Source organism: Anolis carolinensis, chromosome 1 (genome assembly GCF_035594765.1).
Source record: "Anolis carolinensis isolate JA03-04 chromosome 1, rAnoCar3.1.pri, whole genome shotgun sequence".
Classification (NCBI taxonomy): Eukaryota; Metazoa; Chordata; class Lepidosauria; order Squamata; family Dactyloidae; genus Anolis; species Anolis carolinensis.
This window is the reverse complement of record NC_085841.1, coordinates 41,618,093-41,638,311: the sequence shown is the minus strand read 5'-3', so window position 1 is coordinate 41,638,311 and position 20,219 is coordinate 41,618,093. Positions and strand designations below refer to the sequence as shown.

The 20,219-nt window shown below is 38.9% G+C and overlaps 1 protein-coding gene across 1 annotated transcript in view; it reads right to left on the bottom strand.

Annotated features, from left to right (window-relative positions):
• Positions 1 to 20,219, bottom strand: part of alk (ALK receptor tyrosine kinase) — an 855,459-nt gene that overhangs the window by 393,122 nt on the left and 442,118 nt on the right. Inside the window, exon 4 of the mRNA XM_062973134.1 lies at positions 16,413 to 16,614. Within this exon, the coding sequence (XP_062829204.1) occupies positions 16,413 to 16,614 (202 nt within the window). The remainder of the gene's footprint in view (positions 1 to 16,412; positions 16,615 to 20,219) is intronic.

Sequence of the window (20,219 nt, the reverse complement as noted above, 5' to 3'; positions counted from 1 at the left end):
TATTGTTGACGGGCACGCCCCATGGAAGCCGCTCAGAGTCCCTCCGGGAAGATGGGGCGGGTAATGACAATTAAGATCTTACTGTGGTTATTATTACAATCATTATTGATGTGATGTTGGCCACGACTACCCTGTGGACTGCCAGCTAGCTTGTGTCCACCCGGTAAGGGTGTGGCCAGGGCCGCTGACGTTTTGCTGTCAGGGAGTGTGCCTTTGTGGCGGCTAAAGACTTTGTTGCTATGGTCCGGTTGACACATTAGTCAGTGGGGCTTGGGCCCACAGTTCACTAGCAGACGTGAAGAATACACGCCCTTCCCCATGTGGGTTCTGTGGTGTGGGCATGGGGCCGGCCAACGGTGGCCGGCCCCCCTGGGCAGTGGGGCTTGGGCCCACAGTTCACTAGCAGACGTGAAGAATACACGCCCTTCCCCATGTGGGTTCTGTGGTGTGGGCGTGGGGCCGGCCAACGGTGGGCGCCCCCCCGGGTCTGAGGGGCTTGGGCCCACATTTCCTGGTTTTTTACTTCTCTCTCTGTCTCTGGGATGCGTGCCGGCCAACGGTGGCCGGCCTAGTATTTTAACGTGGGGGCCACTCTTTTTCCCTCTGTGGGAAGCGTGCTGGCCAACGGTGGCCGGCCTAGTATTTTAACGTGGGGGCCACTCTTTTTCCCTCTCTGGCCGGCCTAGTGGACAGTATTTCAACGTATGGGCCTTGCCGCCTGTGGCTTTTCCTTTCTTTTCTTTTCTTTTGTTTTAGCTGCCTGTCGGCCTACGTGGTCGTGTTTCCCATGATGCGCCGCATCTCTCTTCTCTCGCAGCTGTCCCTCTGTACATATTGAGGCTATCCTTCCTTTGTTGCGGGCCACAATTTTTTCCCTCTCTGGGATGCATGCCGGCCAACTGTGGCCGGCCCATTTTAACATATGGGCCTCTCCACCTGTGGCTTTTTCTTTCTTTTCTTTTCTTTTCTTTGGTTTTAGCTGCCTGTCGGCCTACGTGGTCGACGTGTTTCCCACGATGCGCCGCATCTCTCTTGTCTCGCGGCTGTCGTTCTTTACCCATTTTGCCATCAGACAATAAATCAAACCAACGTCGCAGAAATCTTACATTTCTTGGGAGGGGGAGGGGCTTGACCACTGGGGTATAATGGCCTCCAATATTGATGCCTGGGGAAAGTCATTGCGCATAGTGGCAGGCAGCAAAATGTGTCTCTTGGCCAATGTCCCCCAATGCCCTAAAATTTTGACAGATTTACGGGCACTGAAACAATGATACACAAGCAAGAACTTTCACAGTGATGGAACCCCTATTGAATGAACAGGAAATAACAATTCAAAAGCAGGAACAGATTTCTTGCAATTGGTAAAGTTTTTCTATATGAACTATAAAATTATGCAATAAATCTTAGGAAAGGGCAAACGCTCTGCAATTTAGCAAACAAGCAGGGTGGATTGTGTTCTCCCACTGTACCAAATTTGATCAGTATAACTGAAAAAATGAGAGCAGGAGAGCCCCCCACCCCCCCCCTCTGGGGCTGTTTTTGGGCGACTGCGCATGCGCGTCCGCCATTAACGAATTAATTTTGAAGATAACGAATTTTCGTTAATTTCGAATTTTTTTGGGGGCAAAATTCGTAAATACCACCAAAAACGAAACGCTGCCCCCCTCTAGTTTTGAAACGAGTTTAGAATCAAATTTTTCATGGATCGATCAAGCCTAATACAAACATTATTATATTATTTTATTATAGATATAGATAGATAGATAGATATAGATATCAGGAAGAGTAATTGGCAGTCAACCACAATATGATTTCAATATACTTGCTTTAAACCATATTAAAACAGATGTGATGTGTATCATCACATACAAATGGGACTCTAGTCTTCTTTGCAGCTAACTCTTTCTCATCCAGAAATGGGCATATGCAGGAAAGAGCTGAACTCATCAACTGTCTTAATACTGTAGCTATCACCAGGCTGTTGAGTGTTACACCATGAAAATAATTTATCAGAGGAAAGGTATAGCCTGCAATGATCAAGGGAGGCTGGAACTGTAGGTGAGAGTCTTGCTGGTGAAACTGATGTAAACAACATTATGCAAAGAATTGCATTTTCCAGGTTGCACAATCCTGGTATGGATAGTAGAAAGAATGATATGCTGGAGCAACCATTGTGTAAAATAGGTATACTTCTTAGAATAATGCTAAGTTCCCCTATTTGAGTTTGGGAGTTGGGAAAAATTACAAAACTGTACAACAGTTGAGTGCTTGTTAGGTGATTGTTTATGCAATAGTGTAATCTAGTAAAACTCTGGAATGGTGTAAGACTGACTAGCTACAGTGGTCTACACTGACAATACACAGCCTCTATATAGGACCTCAATTCTGCTTCAGACGTTCAAACTCCCTTTACATGTTATGCATGGTTCAGTGGCCTTTGTAAAGGAAAAGTATGTGTTCTGCTCTCATGGCTCTACAGCTGAAATGTTTACCAGAGGCAATATCTAGTGAATAACAGTAAAAATGAAAAGTATTCCAGACTCAGACCCTCCTGTAAACCATCCATGAAACCCTTGCTTTCTTCATGGAAATTAAAAAATAGTGTTTTTAAAAGCATTTTCAGGTTTCAGAGTGAAGCATAAAGTCGTCCTCCATCTGTGCCATTGACTGGGGAATATTTAATATATATGTGTTGGTCATGTACTACTGAATTAATTTCACATATTTTTGTTTCTGTATAGACCCATGGCTGTGTGTTTTAAGAATCATCCTGTATTCATTCTGGGACCATCAGTCACCCCTCCCCACTTCAAAAAGAAGGAAAGAAAGAGAGAAACTTTCAGCCTTCAAGTTTACAATGTCACAGCTGGCAGAAAGCCCTCATTTATTTTTCTTGGCATCTATCAATGAAATCAAAGTAAGTGAGTTGTGTGCACCACAAAACCACCGTCTATCATGTTTATCAGTAACCTTCAAAACTCAAGTGCTATTCTGCTGTTAAACATGCCGAGTACAGGATTGCCTTGGTATCTAATAAATATGAATCCTGCAGACATTTCATATGCAATCTACCAACCTCTATATTTATGATCACATATGTTCAATTCCAAGTTTAGAACTCCATTTTTAATGCATGGTGAAAATTTCAGATAATGACTGAGAGCTATAATGCGTATTTTTTTTAAAAAAAATACATATCATTAATGTTATTAAGACAGATTGGTAAACAGTAAGAATCCCATGCAGAGTACTAGGCCCAGGTCCAAAAGACCATGGATCAACTAATTCATCTCCCATTATTCAAGCCACAATCCATCATGTAGAGAAGAGAGGGACACGATTCCTGCTTGACTATGTAGCAAACCATCTCCAACATGATGCACACAATACTATTTACAAACATACAAACCACAATGTATAGGCGATCCCCGAGGTACAAACATCCAACTTACACATGTCAAAGCAGGTAAGAAATAAAATAATAATAATAATAATAATAATAATAATAATAATAATAATAATAAACAACCCCATGGTGCTGTTTGTGGCTCTGTTAATAAGACTTCACTTCACTTTCTGCCCCTTTGGTAATTGGATTTTGGCTCGAGGTATATTCCAAAACACTAAAACATACCTCCATAAAAGTTACACACCAAAACTTATCTCTACAAATACATACTAAAACACACCATTCATTCATTCAGCCACTCACTTACTATATTTATTATATTTATACTCCGCCTGTTGTAGTAGAGCCAGTAAGTAATGCTGCAAGCAGTAGTATGAGTACCAGAAGGGGAAAAGGGGCTACTCGAGAGCAGGAGTCCGATGAAGAACAGCAAAGGAAAAGGATCCGGGATATACTTATGGCACCTACTGATGAAGACACATTCAAAGAGTTTTCAAGTGGCAGGGAGTCAATGAGCAAGGAAAGAGATGTGGTGGATGGGAATAGAGGCACAAAGAGGTTTACTCGGGAGCAGGAATCAGATGAAGAACGGGAGAGGAAGAAGATCCGGGATATACTTACTGCTCCCACAGATGATGAGTCGTTTATGGGTTTCTCTGGGAATGATGGGTCTGGGAGTGATGAGGATGGGGAGAACACAATGGATTGGACTAAGGTACAAGAGATAAGGGATATATGTGCAGAGCCAACCTCTTGTGACACGTTTGTGGGGTTTTCGGGACATGAGGATTGGCAAAGGGGAGATACATCTAAATCATGGGGAAGCCTAAGTCTTGACAAGAGATGGAGGAACTGGAGGGATGGAAACAGGGGTTCACGTGTTAAGACAAGGACAGCTGTAAGAGATGATGATGGGGTGGAGGCCAGCTCACCATCGGATAATGATGTGTAAGTTAAAAGTAGGCTCTGAAATGGGGAATCTTTGCAGAAGGCAAAGTGTCGGTTACGTATCGTGTGTATTTGTCACTGCCTGTTCTCATGTTGGGTTTTGGGTCCAGGTTCTGCAGCCTGGAGTTTGTTTTACCTGTGGATCTTCGACTTGGACTGACTTCTCATGTGTGTGGCTTTCTCCCTCCCTGGATTGTGGACTGACTTGACGATGACTTTGTTTGACAGACTTGGAAATGACGTATCCCTTGGCTTCTTCGGCAATGACTCTTGGACTACGGCTGGCTTTGGCAACTCCTTCTTGCAGTTAACTCTTTGAGGGCAGCGCTATCTGTTGGAACTCTTGTGTACAGCGCTGCTTGTTTGCTGGTTACTTTGACTGCTTTTTGATCCAGTTTTTCCTCCTGTTTAACCCAGATTATTTTTCATTTGCCTTTTGGAGCCCAGTTTGGGTGAATTCTTTAAGTTTTGGTCAGAGACACTGAAGCTAAGTGTCTCTGAGCTTTTATTTGTTTTTTGCAATAAACCTTTTGTTGGACTAAATAGTGTGTGTGACTCTTTAAGGCCTCTGTGTCTCGACACCGCCCATGTGAGGACATGGGCCAGGAAAACTTTTGGGGGACTACAAATGTCTATGGAATTAATTTCAAGAGTATATTTAGCTTAACGTCTAGTATGACCTTTCCAAAATTGTTACTGCACTCCAGAAGATTTGTACATAAAAAGAACAGGTATGTACAGCATCCATTGGATAGTGTCTGCATGTCCCAAAATCAGTGCAAAAAGAACAGTATTTTAATCTAAATTAAAAGTGTAGATAAGGGCCAATTATTGTTTTCTTAGAATTCAGACTTCTTTTCAACTTGTCAAAGAATGCATATTTTTATGGATAAGTGAGTGCACAAAGCTGATTTAAACAACATGGGCAATCCTATCTCAATTGCCTAGTATCTTTCCATTTATTTCTGCTTTCCAGATAATGCTCAGACTGTACAATTGCAGTTATGATAATAGATTATGAAAATATAATTGCTTTGCTCTTGCCTGCATTTTTCCAAAAAAAAAAAGAACTCCTTAGCAAAGTGATTTATATGAGCAGATCACCCAAAGCATTCTTTAAGCAGCAAAATAATACAATGCAGTAGCTATATGACTAGTACCATTAGGGAATAATGTGACACTATTATGCACCCCAGGAGTAATTATATCAGCTCTTTTAGCAGCCAGATAGAATAATTGATTTCTTTATTACAAAGGATCAATAAGAGTGCAGAGCCTGCCTGTCATTAGCTGCAGATTTACCTATCGAGAGACAAAGAAAATTGCAATAGATGACAGAAGCGACCAACAAGATCTGAATGCAATTTTAGTGTTGGTTGCTTGCAGTTCTGTCTTCTAGCTATAAATTTTATTTTAGTCACTTGTGATGTTGCGTTACCTCTATGAAAAAATTCTATGGAATTCAGTAAGAACGGAATCAATTGAAATCTAAAGAGGTTCAGCCAACAGTCTATAAAATGTAATACAACAAGCTGTCGAAAATAAAGGTAAACGTGACATTTTCTGTCCCATTTAGGAAAAGAAATCAGTTACATTTAAATTCTTTTTTTGGTGTGGTTGTTTTTGCGTTGTGGCTGTTGGTTTTTTTCTTTTTCTTTTTTTGTTGTTGTTATTTTTCAATCCCCCCCTTTTTTTCTTTTTGTTTCTTTTCAACTTGTGTATTGATACTTCATTTTCCCCCTCACCCCTTTCCCTCAGATACCCTTGTTGTCTTACATGTGTTTTATGGTATTGAGAAATGAGAATCTTTGTTGTTATAAGAAATGTATGGAGTTGCTGGGAAACCTCTCAATAAAAATTAATTTAAAAAAAAAAGGAAAAGAAATCAGGTCGCCGCTACAGAAGCTGCGCAGGTGAGTAAAATCCTCACAAATTACATTCCCCAAATGAGAGTCCTTCCTGGTTCTACAGAGCAGATGTTCTATTAAGTATTCTACAAAGTTACAGAGATCCCTGCAAACATGCAAGACAGAGAACAGGCATGGCTTTTAAGGATGTGACACTGTACGTTTATCATTGTATTGCTTTTTTCCTATTTTATTTAATTGTTGGGGGAAAATAGTATTTCTGAATATATGTTAAGTGTTTCCTGAAAAACAAGATGACTATGATGATTTACAGCCACTCTTTCTCTTCTCTGTTGTTGCTTTAACACGAATTTTCCTTTATCTTACCTAAAGTGATTAAGGAACATTTAATTATGCCACCATGAAACAATCGTGTGGTGACATCATGAACATATATTTCTAAAAGGAAGATACATTGGAAACATAAAATACTTTTGATAAGGAGGTAAGGGGTTAAATTTTACTGAATGATCATCTGTGATCCATAAAGACTGCAGAATTAAACAAAATAAAAAGGGGTTCTGGCTGGCAGTCCATCTCTGGTTTTGAAAAATTGGTATTTTTAAAATGTTAAACATGCAGGAGGCAAATAAACTGCATGCTATTTAAAAGATGACATAGCACTCCTTGAGATTTCTAGAGAAAGCACTTTCCAATTGATTGCTTGATTAATTGGTCAGAGTAAGTGAGTCCAGGGAATGTGGAGGAATCCAGGGTCACAAAAAGAGCCCTGATGTGATGACTCATGGGCCATGTAGTCCCGTTCCTAGTACTGTTGTGACAGATGAAGAGGAAAACTTGGGTTTCCCACCGTTTCTGCCAGATTTGGAGCCCTTGCAGCTGCAGGATGTTTGTCCACAAGAAGTCGGCCAAACAAGCCTTGAGGAGAAATCTCCCCCATTTTCTCGCCGCCTTTATTATAATCAAGATAGACACGCTCGGGAGGCGACTCGCCGAAGCGCCCGGATAGCTGCCAGACAATTAGATGATTAAGTCTATTTCCCTTGGGAAAGTTTAAGGAGTCTTGCATCTGGACAGTATAGGTTTCGGTTCTTGTTCCCCAGAGAAAGTGTGCTTTGGCGGGAAAACAAGATCCTATATAGATGTTTGGCCACAAAGGATTCCTTGCGGAGTCAATTCGTCAGCTCGTGGAGTGAGATCGTGTGTAGACTTCGTACCCCAGTTCCCAGCTCCTGAACCAAGTTTCCAGCCCTGCCTTGTTCCACGGATTTCTATGGACTCAGTTCTTGTTCCACGATTGTCTTGTTTCAAGTTGGACCTTGCCAAGTCTCAAGTCTTGCCTTGCCTTGCGTTTTAAACCACGGACCCTGCCTCTCGGATCCCAGCCTTGTTTCCCTCCTTCGGATTTACCTTGAGCCTCAAAGACTATGGACAGTTCCCCACACTATTGCTTGCTAAATAGTGTGTGTTTCGGTGAAGTGGATTATAACTTTGGACTTTAATATCATATATTGGACATTGCTTTCCTGGACTATATTTGACCTTTCCTGAAGGGTCTATTTCTGGACTATATTCTACACTTGTTTTTATTGACTTTATATAATTCTTTAATAAAGATATTAGATAGATTCTGGCCTCTGTGTATGGTTATTGGTGCTCTGCAGCCTGGGTCCTGACACCTGAGGTCTACATTTTGTTCATCGCTGCTGAAGCCTGTGGGGTTTTCTGACTTCCTTCTTTGATGAAGACATTATATAAATATTTACTACAGACTCCTCTGTGAAACACTATAGCCTTGATTAAACTTGGAAATATGGTGTAATAGCACTGCAATTATAAATAGAAAATGAAGTGTATGTATGGGTTGGTGATTATTACAAGCAGATGGGTTTGAAACTAAACAAAAACATAGTGCCCAAGTTGACTAATAAACATATGAATAGTTTCTAGCTGCAAGTGGCCTGAATTCAGACCATTTGGATCTATGTTCAGCTGCTCCATGTGGTGATTTATTGAACTATGGATTAGAGCCTTGGCTCTAAATACCTTCAGGTTCTGAACTGGTTTCATTCATCAAAGCTTGGCCACTGGACTCTTTTGAACAGAAAGGACTATCAAAGACTTTCCTATTTGTGTGATGCCATGCCTATGCAAATCGGCAACAATGAGTATTAAGAACTGAGATAGGAAACAAGATCCACAACTTGAGCCAGTGTATTGTAGTAAAAAAAGCGAATGCCAAGGTTAGAGTCAGAGGACAAGCAGGTATCAAAATAGTAGCGCAAGCAGAGGTTAGACCCAAAAGATAGTCCATATTTCAGAGCCAAAGAAAAGGCCAGATGCTGCCATGCAGATGGAAATCTTGCCAAGAAGAAGTCAAGTAGCAAACAACCAAGACAGAAGCCAGAATAAGAGAGGGAAATAATATTTAAAAAATTTGGAAAATGGCAAAAAAAAATGTTCTTTGAGTTTTGAGAAATCCTGGGAAGAAGAGACTTACACCAGTTTGATTTTTCCAGAAACAGCATTTTCTGTGTAGGAATCAATATTTCTGAGTTGAAAAATTATTTTTCATACAAAAATTGAAAAGCAAACATGTACTAATTTTGAGCAGAGTAAGTCCTGAGTTGTGACTGACCTTCAAAAACTAGTGGTTTTGAAACATTTTCTTACAGTCTGAAGAACATTGTTGAAATTACTGTACTTGTTACTACCTTTGAGAAGAAATGTAGAGAAGAATTACATCCTTAAGTCATGATCAAAGAACAAATTCAGATCAGATCAGACTTCAGTTCACCTGTGACATATCCTTTCAAGGAAGGAATTGTATTCAGTATGGCTCACAATATGCAAGACAACAGTCAGTCAAAGTAACATATACCTAAACATGATATAGTTTACAAAGTAATGGAAATATTATAATAGTCCCTCAATAAATGTTTTAACCCAAATTATTAAAACTTTTCCATAAGTCTACATATCTAAATATCTAATAATATAAACCACTAACTCGGTATCAGAAATTGACAATATCTCAATGAACTATTTTGGAAACATATTTGTTCTCAAGCTACCACCCTTTGGGTAGTTTCAGAGTTCAGGAAGAACACAATTTTGGTCTTCCTTGGTTTTTACACATGTTGATATCAGTTTTCTGAGAGCATTAAGGTAAATATTTTGTTTGCACGTTACCCATTGATACAGCCAAGATCACAGTTTGGTATTACTACCATTTCCTGCTTTGTCAAATTACTGTTTAATCCCTATTCTACAAGGTACAAGCAAAAATCTTTGCTTGTCTGGCTTAACCCCAATCAAAGAGTAGTGTATAACAGCGCTTTCTTTTTCTTCCTCCTGTAAATGGACATGACCTGTGAAGACCTTATCAGATATTAATACATGTAATTCAGGCTAACAGGGGAGAAAAAGACAGTTGCTGACACAACGAGCAACTTGAGATATGAGAAAATCCGACCTGGAATTAATTTATCACCTCACTGCTTTTCAAGTGCATTAATTTCAGTGAAACACATTTTCTCTTTCTATTATGGGACCTGATCGTCAGAGATGTCAAGTAGTCACCTCTTCCCTTTGAAATCAGGGGGGACTTGAGATTGCTTAACTCTTTTGAAAACCAGACTCCAGCAGGAATGTGCCTTGAAAACTAACTAACATTAGCCCAAATCCCTGTTCTCTAAATCTCCCCACTCCCCCCCCCCCTTTTTTTTTGGTTAAAAATACCTGGAAGCCACCTGCTCGCTTTTGCAAAAGAAGGAACAAGCTTGTATTTGGAAGCCAGAACGCAACAAAATCAACATGAACCCATGCCAAGAAATGAATAAAGCTGCCAGAAGAATTGAGATATAGGTGATTACATTTTTGAACTTATTCCCAGCTGTGAATGCTGTATGATGAAATGTAACATGTAACTACAGCCTTGAGGCCAGCCAACTTTCATGCATCCAGAAGCATCTAAAGATACATTACTTGGAGTTAAATGCATGACTCCTGTGTTAGTCCCTCACAACAATAGAATCAACAGGATTTTATTCAATATATTGGTTCATCATACAACAAGTAATTCAGTGATTAATTAATTCTACTTTAGCTGTAAATTACTTAAATGGTTAAGTTTAGAGTGAAGGAAAATAGAGGCTTTTGAACTGTGGTGTTGGAGGAAAATTCTGAGAGTGCCTTGGACTTCAAGAAGATCCAACCAGTCCATACTCCAGGAAATAATGCCCGACTGCTCACTGGATGGGAGGCTATTAGAGGCAAAGATGAAGTACTTTGGCTACATAATGAGAAGACAGGAAAGTCTGAAGAAGATAATGAGGCTGGAAAAAAGAAGAGGGGCTGACCAAGGGCAAGGTGGATGGATGGTATCCTTGAAGGGACTGGCTTGACCTTGAAGGAGTTGGGGGAGCTCTGGTGTGGGCTGGTCCATGAGGTCACAAAGAGTCGGAAGCGACTGAACAAATAAACAGCAACAAGTTTATATTATTTATAGTTAGCACCAAAGATGGGTGAGAATGTAAGTTCCTTCATTTTTATAAGACCTTTACAGATTTGCAAATTTATGTAGACATACGACCAAAAGAACATATGATTTAAATAACCCAGATGTAAACCCAGATGTAAACCCAGACATTCCCCTTTCAGTTGGATGGCTTTTAATGCATAACATGTAAAAGTTTAGTACTGAATCCTTTTTTACTTTGTGCTGAATTAACATTGCCTTGGTTTCTTTTCCTGACACATTCCACTCCATATTTTGTAATAGCTAAATCTCTATACCATTATGCCGACAAATAAAGTCACAGAATACATCATTCCACTTCTAGTCCTCTTCCATTTCTTTCCTGCCCAGATTTGGCCTGCTTAGTATATACCTGCACAACTGGGCTAGATTTATGTAGATTTCACCATCTTCCTTTGGATATCTAAACATTAACTCCTCTGTGCAAGCCATGTGGATAAATAATAATTCCCCCTTTCAAAAAAAAACAAACCCCGAAAGTCTAACATAAACCAGTGTCCAGTTGCTTTATTTTTAGTAAAGGTAAAGGTTTGCCCCTGACATTATGACTAGCCATGTCCGACTCTGGGGGTTGGTGCTCATCTCCATTTCTAAGTGTTGTCCGTAGACACCTCCAAGGTCATGTGGCTGGCATGACTGCATGGAGCGCTGTTACCTTCCTGCTGGAATGGTACTTATTGATCTATTCACATTTGCAAGTTTTCAAACTGCTAGGGGCTAATAGTAGGAGCTCACCTCACTCCCATGATTCGAACTGCCAAACTTTTGGTCAGTAAGTTCAGCAGCTCAGCAGTTTAACCCGCTGTGCCAGCAGGGGCTTTATTTCTACAGGTTTATTATTAATTATTTTATAATTTTGTTCTTCTTTGTTAAATTATTTATTGTTTTTATGGATCTCAGGGACCAAACTACATTTACACCATACTGACAATTCATATGAAGAGGACTTTATATATGAAAATGGGCCCCGCTCAATTAAACTTTATCTTCTGTGGGTAGCAGTGGCAGTAGGAGTTAGCAAAGTCTTCCTTCTGTTTGCCAAGAGGCCACCCATTTCTCTTTCTTGTAAATGACTGTGGGCACAAGTGATAGACACTTGACACTGCTCATATCATCAAATGGTATAGTCAAAGGAGCAGCCATTTATCTGCCAAACTTAACAACCCTGTGAAGCAGTGTTCAGCTTTCATAAGTGACTGAGAAGAGGATGACATATTTCCCCACTGCACTCTAACATAGTCATTCACTTGATTTAAATCCCAGAAGTCCATATCCATTTCATACTCATGGGAAGCAGCATGAGATTCTATTGGCTCCCAACTTGCATTACTGGGCACTTGATCCATGTTGTATTAAAAGTCTTATCAAGTGTCTCCTTTAAATTAGGGACAGACAGCTAAGCTTTCAAAAGTCTGAATCAGAGGGTACAACCCAGAGTTCACCACTCTCTGATATAGCTTGGCCACATGTGTCCTAGTTTAAAAGCTGTGAATTGTTTGAGGGTATGAAATTGCAAGATTTAAAACATCTACCAATTGCATGTTTTAAAGTCAAATGTGGCACCTTTACAGTTTTGATTATCTTATGCATCTCAAGTGGAAACAATCTTAAATAAATCTATTTCAATTCGGGATTTTAACACAAAATGTAGAAGAGTCAAAGAGAGTAAACACAGGCCTTTGTACAGTGACCCTATAATACAGTTCAAAGCCAATTTGGGGCTGCGGTGGCCACAAAACATTGCATATTGTAGCATACATCTAAGGGTATATAAGGGCATCTAAGGGCATTTTTAAAAGTCTCCGGAAAGTATGCGTTCAATTAAAATGTGCCATTGTATCCCAGATCCATTCATTCTTTGAGTGTATATAGACATTTGCCCCTGCTGAACTGATCTAACTGGGAGGTGTAATTAATCACCTCTATTGCTGTCACTTTCCCTTTTTCTTTCACCCTGCTTGCCTCCAGTGCATTGATGCACAATTCTCCCAGAAATTTTGGGGAAAACTCTGCAAAGTTGTTTGAGGCCATGGTTAATGTAATTGCCTTCCTGGCCTCAAACTGCTTCCAAGCATGGCAATCTACATTGTTAAAACTGGTTTCTCCCAAACTAGTTCTAAGATGGAATATAGTGTCAGTGTAGAAGTGCCCCATTTCTTCAAGACACTACATTAAAATCACTGCAGACCTTTCCACTTTTGCCTCTCTCTTGGTGGCACTAGTAATTTCAAGAAAGGATATTTTTCACATCGGGCTTGTAGTGCAAAAGGATATACTGAACTATCCCCCACAGCACACCTGCTATTTATCATTTTAAAAAACCTAGACATCCAAATGCTACTAACACATTTAGCACCACATGTAGTCTTTTCCACTATTTTGTTTTGGTGTTTGCTACTCATTCCCCCTTCCAGACTTCCCCCCTCTGTTTTTGGACTAGATAACCATCGATACTGTCTTTTGGAGAATTTCAAGTTTAAGAAACAATAACAGGCTGACTGGTTTGAATTATTCTTCTTAGTATGGATTCTGAATGCATGAATGTAAAGTTGGCAATCAGAACACCAGAAATGTACATTGTGCATATAGTCAAATCAAATTCTAAATTAAATCAACAATATTGCTTTAAAGCATCCAAAATCAGTTTGCTTGACTGTGTTCCTGCTCTTTTGCTGCTAACCACAATCTAAGAGAATGCAGGGAGAGTCTGACAAATTGAGACATCACTGGCAATTAATCTTAATTACACAACCGGAAGGGGATATTTCAGCTGGTCATGGTCTGGAAAGAGCAAAATACTTTTTCTTTATGCAAAGCTTGGAAATTCTTTTCAATGTTGAAAGCATGCCTAAAATCTCTAAAGATTAGGAGTTTCCTGGAAGGCCATAAAAAAGTATATGGACTAATGGGTCTGATTTGCACCATCTTTCAAAAATATATTGCAGGGGTCCCCAAACTAAGGCCCGGGGGCCGAATGCGGCCCTCCAATGTCATTTACCTGGCCCCCAACCTCAGTTTTATAATATAATATTTTTATATCAGTTTTAATAATGTAATATATTGTATATACATATAGTATTGATAATAATATTATTTTATACAATATAATACTAATAATAATACCATATAATAAAATTAATTATATGTTATATATTACATATTATATGTAGTGGTATAGTTCAATATAGTAATATATAGTTCTAATATTGTGCTATGCTAATAATATAATATATTGTATGTACATACCGCTGCTCTGAGTCCCCTTCGGGGTGAGAAGGGTGGGATAGAAATGTAGTAAATAAATGCAGTAAATAAATAATTAATTTTAGACTTAGGCTCGCCCAAAGTCTGAAATGACTTGAAGGCACACAACAACAACAACAATCCTGAGTAACTTGCCTATCTCATTGGCCAGAAGCAGGCCCACACTTTCCATTGAAATCCTGATAGGTTTATGTTGTTTTCATTTTTAAATATTGTATTGTTCTTTTGTTGTTGTTGTTGTTACACTACAAATAAGACATGTGCAGTATGCATAGGAATGTGTATTTTTTTTTTTTTTGCAAATGATAATTCGGCCCCTCAACAGTCTGAAGATTGTGGAACGGCCCTCTGCTTCAAAAGTTTGAGGACCCCTGATATATTGCATGAAAAGGTGATCTGAGGGCATGCCCTGACATCAGAACTGGGGCTTTTTCAGTAAGGGATAACTAATGTAAGAGTATATTTTCTTACTCAATTCCATTGGAAACAGCATTTTGCACCTTAAGAGATAAAATATCATAGAACTAGAGAGCTAGAAAAAATCAAAAGGGCCATCTAGCCTAGCCCCCATAACGTTGGAATGCACAATTAAGGTACTCTTGGACAATGTCTATCCAATTTCTTATTCGGGGCTTCCAAGGGAGAGTCCATCTCCCTCTGAAGGAGTTCATTCCACTGCTGAACTGTCAGGAAATTCTTCCTAATCTTTAGGTGGAATTTTTCTTGTAATTTAAATCATTGTTTTTATCCTCCTCTGTGGGACAGTAGAAAAAGAACTTGTTGTTATTATGCACCTTCAAATGATTTCCAACTTTGATGATCCTAAGATGAAAGTATCATGGGTTTTTTTTTTTTTGGCAAATTTTATTCAGAAAGGGTTTGCATATGCTTTTCTCTAAAGCTGAAAGAATTGAATTTACCCAGGATTATCTGGTCTCCAAAGTTGTAATCCAATGCTCAAACTACTACACCATACTGCCTCTCTTCTACATGATTTTCCTTCAAATATTTAAAGATAGCCATCTTCACTTCACTTTTGCCCTCCCTGTAAAAATACCAATCTCCTTAAACATGTCAGTATTCAGCAGCTTTTACAATCACTGTATAAACTATAATAGGGAAAAGTATAATTGTTATTCCCTCCTGTTAATTCCCCATTTTTCCAGGACTTTCTGGTACAAATATTCTGTCCTTATAATATCCCAGTACTATCTGCCACCATTTTATAAATACACAAAGAGAACAAATACTAAGGGGAGAACAAACATCTTTCAGGACCAATTCACATATTATATTAATCAAACATTAGATTCAGCTAGTGTGTTGATAGAACCATAGACCATGAGCTATGCATGTGTTCTTATAACTGTATGTTATCTCCAGTCCCTTTCTTCCTATTACCAAGTAGAATATGATTCTTTCTTTCCTTATTTCCTTATTTCCTTCAATTAACTAAAAGGTCATACATTTCACAATGATTGGTTCAAAGGCAAATCTATTAACTGAATCTGTTTTTTCAGTTCACTTTCAGTTTGCTGAGGTGTTATACATTTCCATCTTTTCACACACAAGGAAAGCATAGGAGGGAATAAAATTGAAATATAAGCATTAATTTATGACATCACAGCAACTTCCTGATCCTGACCTGTAATTTCTGTAGCTATAGACAAATTGGTCCAGACATGTTAAGCACCAAGGTACAGAAGTTCATAGAATTACTTCTTAAAGCAAATCCATGGATTGAAAAATAGTTAAACAAATCTGAGTAATAAGCATAATAAGTACTGATAAGCATACAAATTATAAAGCAAAACGTTAAAATTATTATGTGAAATATTCATTCTTTTTCAACTGCTATAGAAGCAAATAACATTCTCCCAAGGGATCTTGGAGGGTAATCCCCATTGCCACTGTCTGCCCAGACAGCTCTCGCCTGATATTTTTAATGAATTAAAGTGCCCTTAAGGGACAGAAGGAAAATTGTTATAATTTTGTCTCTTACTGACCATTTTGGACTAATGGCAGGACTTTATTTTCAACAGAAAGTGACCTGAAATACAACTCTGGACTACTTACTGTTTGAAAGAAGGTCTCTCCTGATCATTAAAAACTATCGGATGGCAATGTGACAAAATTGTGAAAATTATGAATGTACACGCACACATAAATATTAAGGACATAACCATGAAAGCCCAGTCTGAACTACTATTATTACTACTACTATTACTACTACTATTGAGCCTATTTGTCTTTTCATCCTTCTACTTGAATATATCAAGGTTAAGCAATAGTTTACAGATGTTTTCACTTGTGATGTTCCCAACAGACTCCATATATAACACTTAAAAGGATATAAACCGAATCGCATTATTGAGAGACCTACCCATGTTTTTCTCTGCTTGAAATGAGTGGGATCTTGATGCGGCTTTCATTAGCATGGAGAATTTGAATGACATATTCCCCACTTTGCTGGAAGTATCTGTAGACAGCAACTTGTACAGTGCAGTCTTCGCTGCTGCTTTTCAACCATGGACTCAAAATAAGGAAATTCATGTTTTCTGAGGTATTAAGGTACAGAAATGAGCCTGCAAAGAAAAAAAGATGGGAAGACTGGTTATTGGAAGAGGTATAAATGATGCACTGATTAACTTTTAATCATGGCATTATTTTGTACTGTAGCATCCTTCCTCAAGCACAGAGATGGAGAGGCACCACTTCCAGAGCAATCTTCTCAATCCAACCTTTCCTATTCCTGAATCTTCTATTTTAGAATACCTTAGTTTGTCATACTCCTCAGATTTATAAGGTACAACTTTTAATGCAACCATATCTCCCTTATGCATCAATGCCTGCAGAATCAGGCAAAAGCCCTTTAAGCATCCGAATGGGTTGAAAGGCTCAAACAGGCTTTGTCTCCTCCTCAAGAATCAAATCCCTTATGTTCATGAGAGTACTTCAGCCACTATAGTGTTTGTTAGTATGTTTCTGTTATTAGATTGAAATGTTATATCAAGTTTTGTTGTTGGGTGTTTGCAACTGTGTGTTTCTGCCAAAGCATTCCAGCAGCACAAGGGTTAGGCACAAGCCTGCTTGATTGATTGCCCACAGGACCAATAGGTCAGGGCTTCCGTTTGAACTGTCTGGCCAGAACTATGAAATGAGGAATGCGGGAAGTGCCTGCTTTGTGCAGATAACAGCCGAACCAAGTGGAGAAGACGAGCCATGTGTGCGGAGAGCTATGGCTATCAGCAACTGTATATATTTGTATAATAAAGTATTTAGACCTGCTGGGATCAGCAGTAGATAACAACTAAGCTGCAGTTTTGTTGGTGCCGCTTTTGCTGCTGCATCAGATGGTCCTTCGGATGAGCAGATGGAGAGAGCTGACTCATCCCATCAGTCAGGGTGACGAATTATCGATTCAATTCCTCATCCACCCACACCACCCTGACAGTGTTCTCCAGCCATTCATGGTGCTCTGTTATGGGTTCTGACAGCCTCAACTTTACCGGTTCATGGGACGATTATATGTCCTTGCCTTGCTCAACCTGATCTGCTCTAACTTTTCCTTAACAGTTGGTGTCTCCGCTATTAGGCCATTTTCCTTGTAAACCTCATATCTTGCTGGTGCAAAACATAACTTGTTTTATCAAAACAGGTCTAAAACTTACTTTATTTCAAAATATAGCTATTTATTCTAGAATTGGTGTGGTAGAGTTGGACTGTTCACCTGAATTCTATTTCCTTCTCCTTTGTCCTCCCTCTGTAGAAATACCTAACTTTACAGGAATTAATCCCCCATGTTTACCATGTTTACTATGTTTTCTTCTCTTCTTGCCTCTCACCTATACACTTCCTAAGCAAGATGTTATTTCTCTAATCTTACTGACTTTATCTACTGCTTTAACCATACATATGCTTTTTGTAATCCTGCATCTATCCACTCACCCACATAATTTTCCTATTCCCCATTCCACTGATATATCTTGCTCCCCCTTTTTTTTTACCTCTCCAGTTAATTTTCTTTTTTGCTAGTCTTTCCATCCAGACACTCATCTTCCTTCCAGCCCAGTGCTCATTCTGCCTTTCCCTATTATCCTTCTCCTCCCTTTCCCTTATCAACCATTAGAAATTGCTTCCTTCCTTTCTAACTATTTGAAGAGTATGGTCCCTGCAGAGGAAGGCATTACATAAAGCTGCCTCTGGAGCAACTGGAGAAACTAGTATCTTTCTGAGAGTTAAGTAATGTTAGGGATGTCTGTCACCTTGTGATTAAACATAATAAAACAGGCTAAACAGAAATAAATTATTCAAAATTAATTCATCTATTTAAAGAACAAAATAACCAAGAGGTGCCCCCTAAGGTTCATTTGGTGTGCATGCTGGGTTTCGGGTATTTAGATTTCGGTCTCTCAGAACCAGGGAAGTTACATTCATACACTCTCTTTTATAATCATAGATGTATTTATTTAAAGTATTTTATATTGCTTCTCATGATTAAGCCTCCACAAGGTGGCTTACAAGATAACAGTTTAAAGCAACAAATGTAAAATATAAATAACTAACACAGCAGCTACACCTGAAAATTAACTAAAATAGCAGCAACAACAAATGCCCCAATTGATATAACAATGTTTGTTACACATCTACTTTGAAAACATTATGAAATGTCTAGAACTTTAAATCCTCTTAAACAACAGCCAGAAATGGAGACATGCATGCAACCAGCAGCAGGTTGTTCCACAAGAATGGAGAAACATTTTAAATTGAGCTCCGAAATGCACTGGCAACCAGTGCCGATGGTAGATAACTGGCTTTTATCATCTAACTACTGCCAGTCAGTGATGGGTGCTTATAACCTGCATCAGTTTAAACTTCTAAATCTCTTTTTAAATGTATTTTCACATATAGAACATTGCAGTTGTTGAGTCTACATGTAACAGCATGTGGATGAATTCAGCAAGGCTTGCTTTCTCTATATATGGCAGTAGATGAGAAGCCAGTTATTCTCAAAAAAAGATGTCCCAGGGAATTAGGGTAACTGATATTATCACTGTTTTCATAGATACTGCAGAAGCCAAGCGAACCCACAAACTGAACCCTACTGAATGGCAGTCTCACAACTGTGAACGACTGTCTCCTAAACCAGGAAATCAGGACCACTATATTGGGCTTGATATTAACTGAGATAGGCCCCACTAAATCCCAGACTGCTTCAGACAAAGGCTGAGATCCAACAACACACTGGACAGTGTACACCCCCACCAGTATACTTTCCAAAGGTGACAAAAATGGCAGCAGATCATTCATTCTGCAAGAACAGTGAGTACAAAACACAGATCTAGCACTCCAGCCAGTGCACACCTGGGTTTGTTCTGGTTACCCTGGGGCGTTCAATGTAAAGAGGGTGCACCCTCTACCATGAGGATAATTATTGGTCAGGCCAAGGGTGTTATAAAATTCCATAACTCTGGTGCATTATTTTGTGCAACTGTTGCAAATTTTATCCTTGAGATTAGTAACTTTTAAGTATGTTTTCTTTTTATCAGTGACTTACTCTTGTTGTATACACCTGTGTTGTATGCCAATTTTCTTGTAGTATGCCAATAAAGGCTGTGTGTGTGTGTGTGTGTGTGTGTGTACTGGCCAGTAAAAGCCATCTCTTTTCCTCCCCTGTTTCCAGGAAAAACCATGTTGCAACTGGGCTGACACATAAAGTCAATCAGTGGCCATAAATATAAGTGGTATCAAAGAGTTGTTACATGCTGGGATAAGGACCTTATGGAAAGGGCATATGTGCCAAAATTACATAGATGAAAATCAGAACATGTGGCCAAGCAACATCAGAGTAATTAATTAATTTTTTAAAATTATATTTTATTAGGGTTTTATAAAGCAACACTAACAAAGAAAAAGAAAAATAGAACAATAAAGACGTTGTATATCGAAAGTGGGAGAACATTGATTTTGTAGGAAAGTAGGGGGGAAAGAAGGAAAAGAAGAGAGAGAGAGAAGAAGAAGAAAAAAGGCAAGATTAAAAATCAAAAATAGATTTTTAAAAAATAATAATTAAAAATTGACTTCCATCTTGCTTTTGCTGGTTCATAAGTCCATTCGTGAATACTGTCTCATAATAGTAGTACTACTTCCCCTTCGTTTTCTTCTTTCCTTGGAATTGAATAACTTCAGC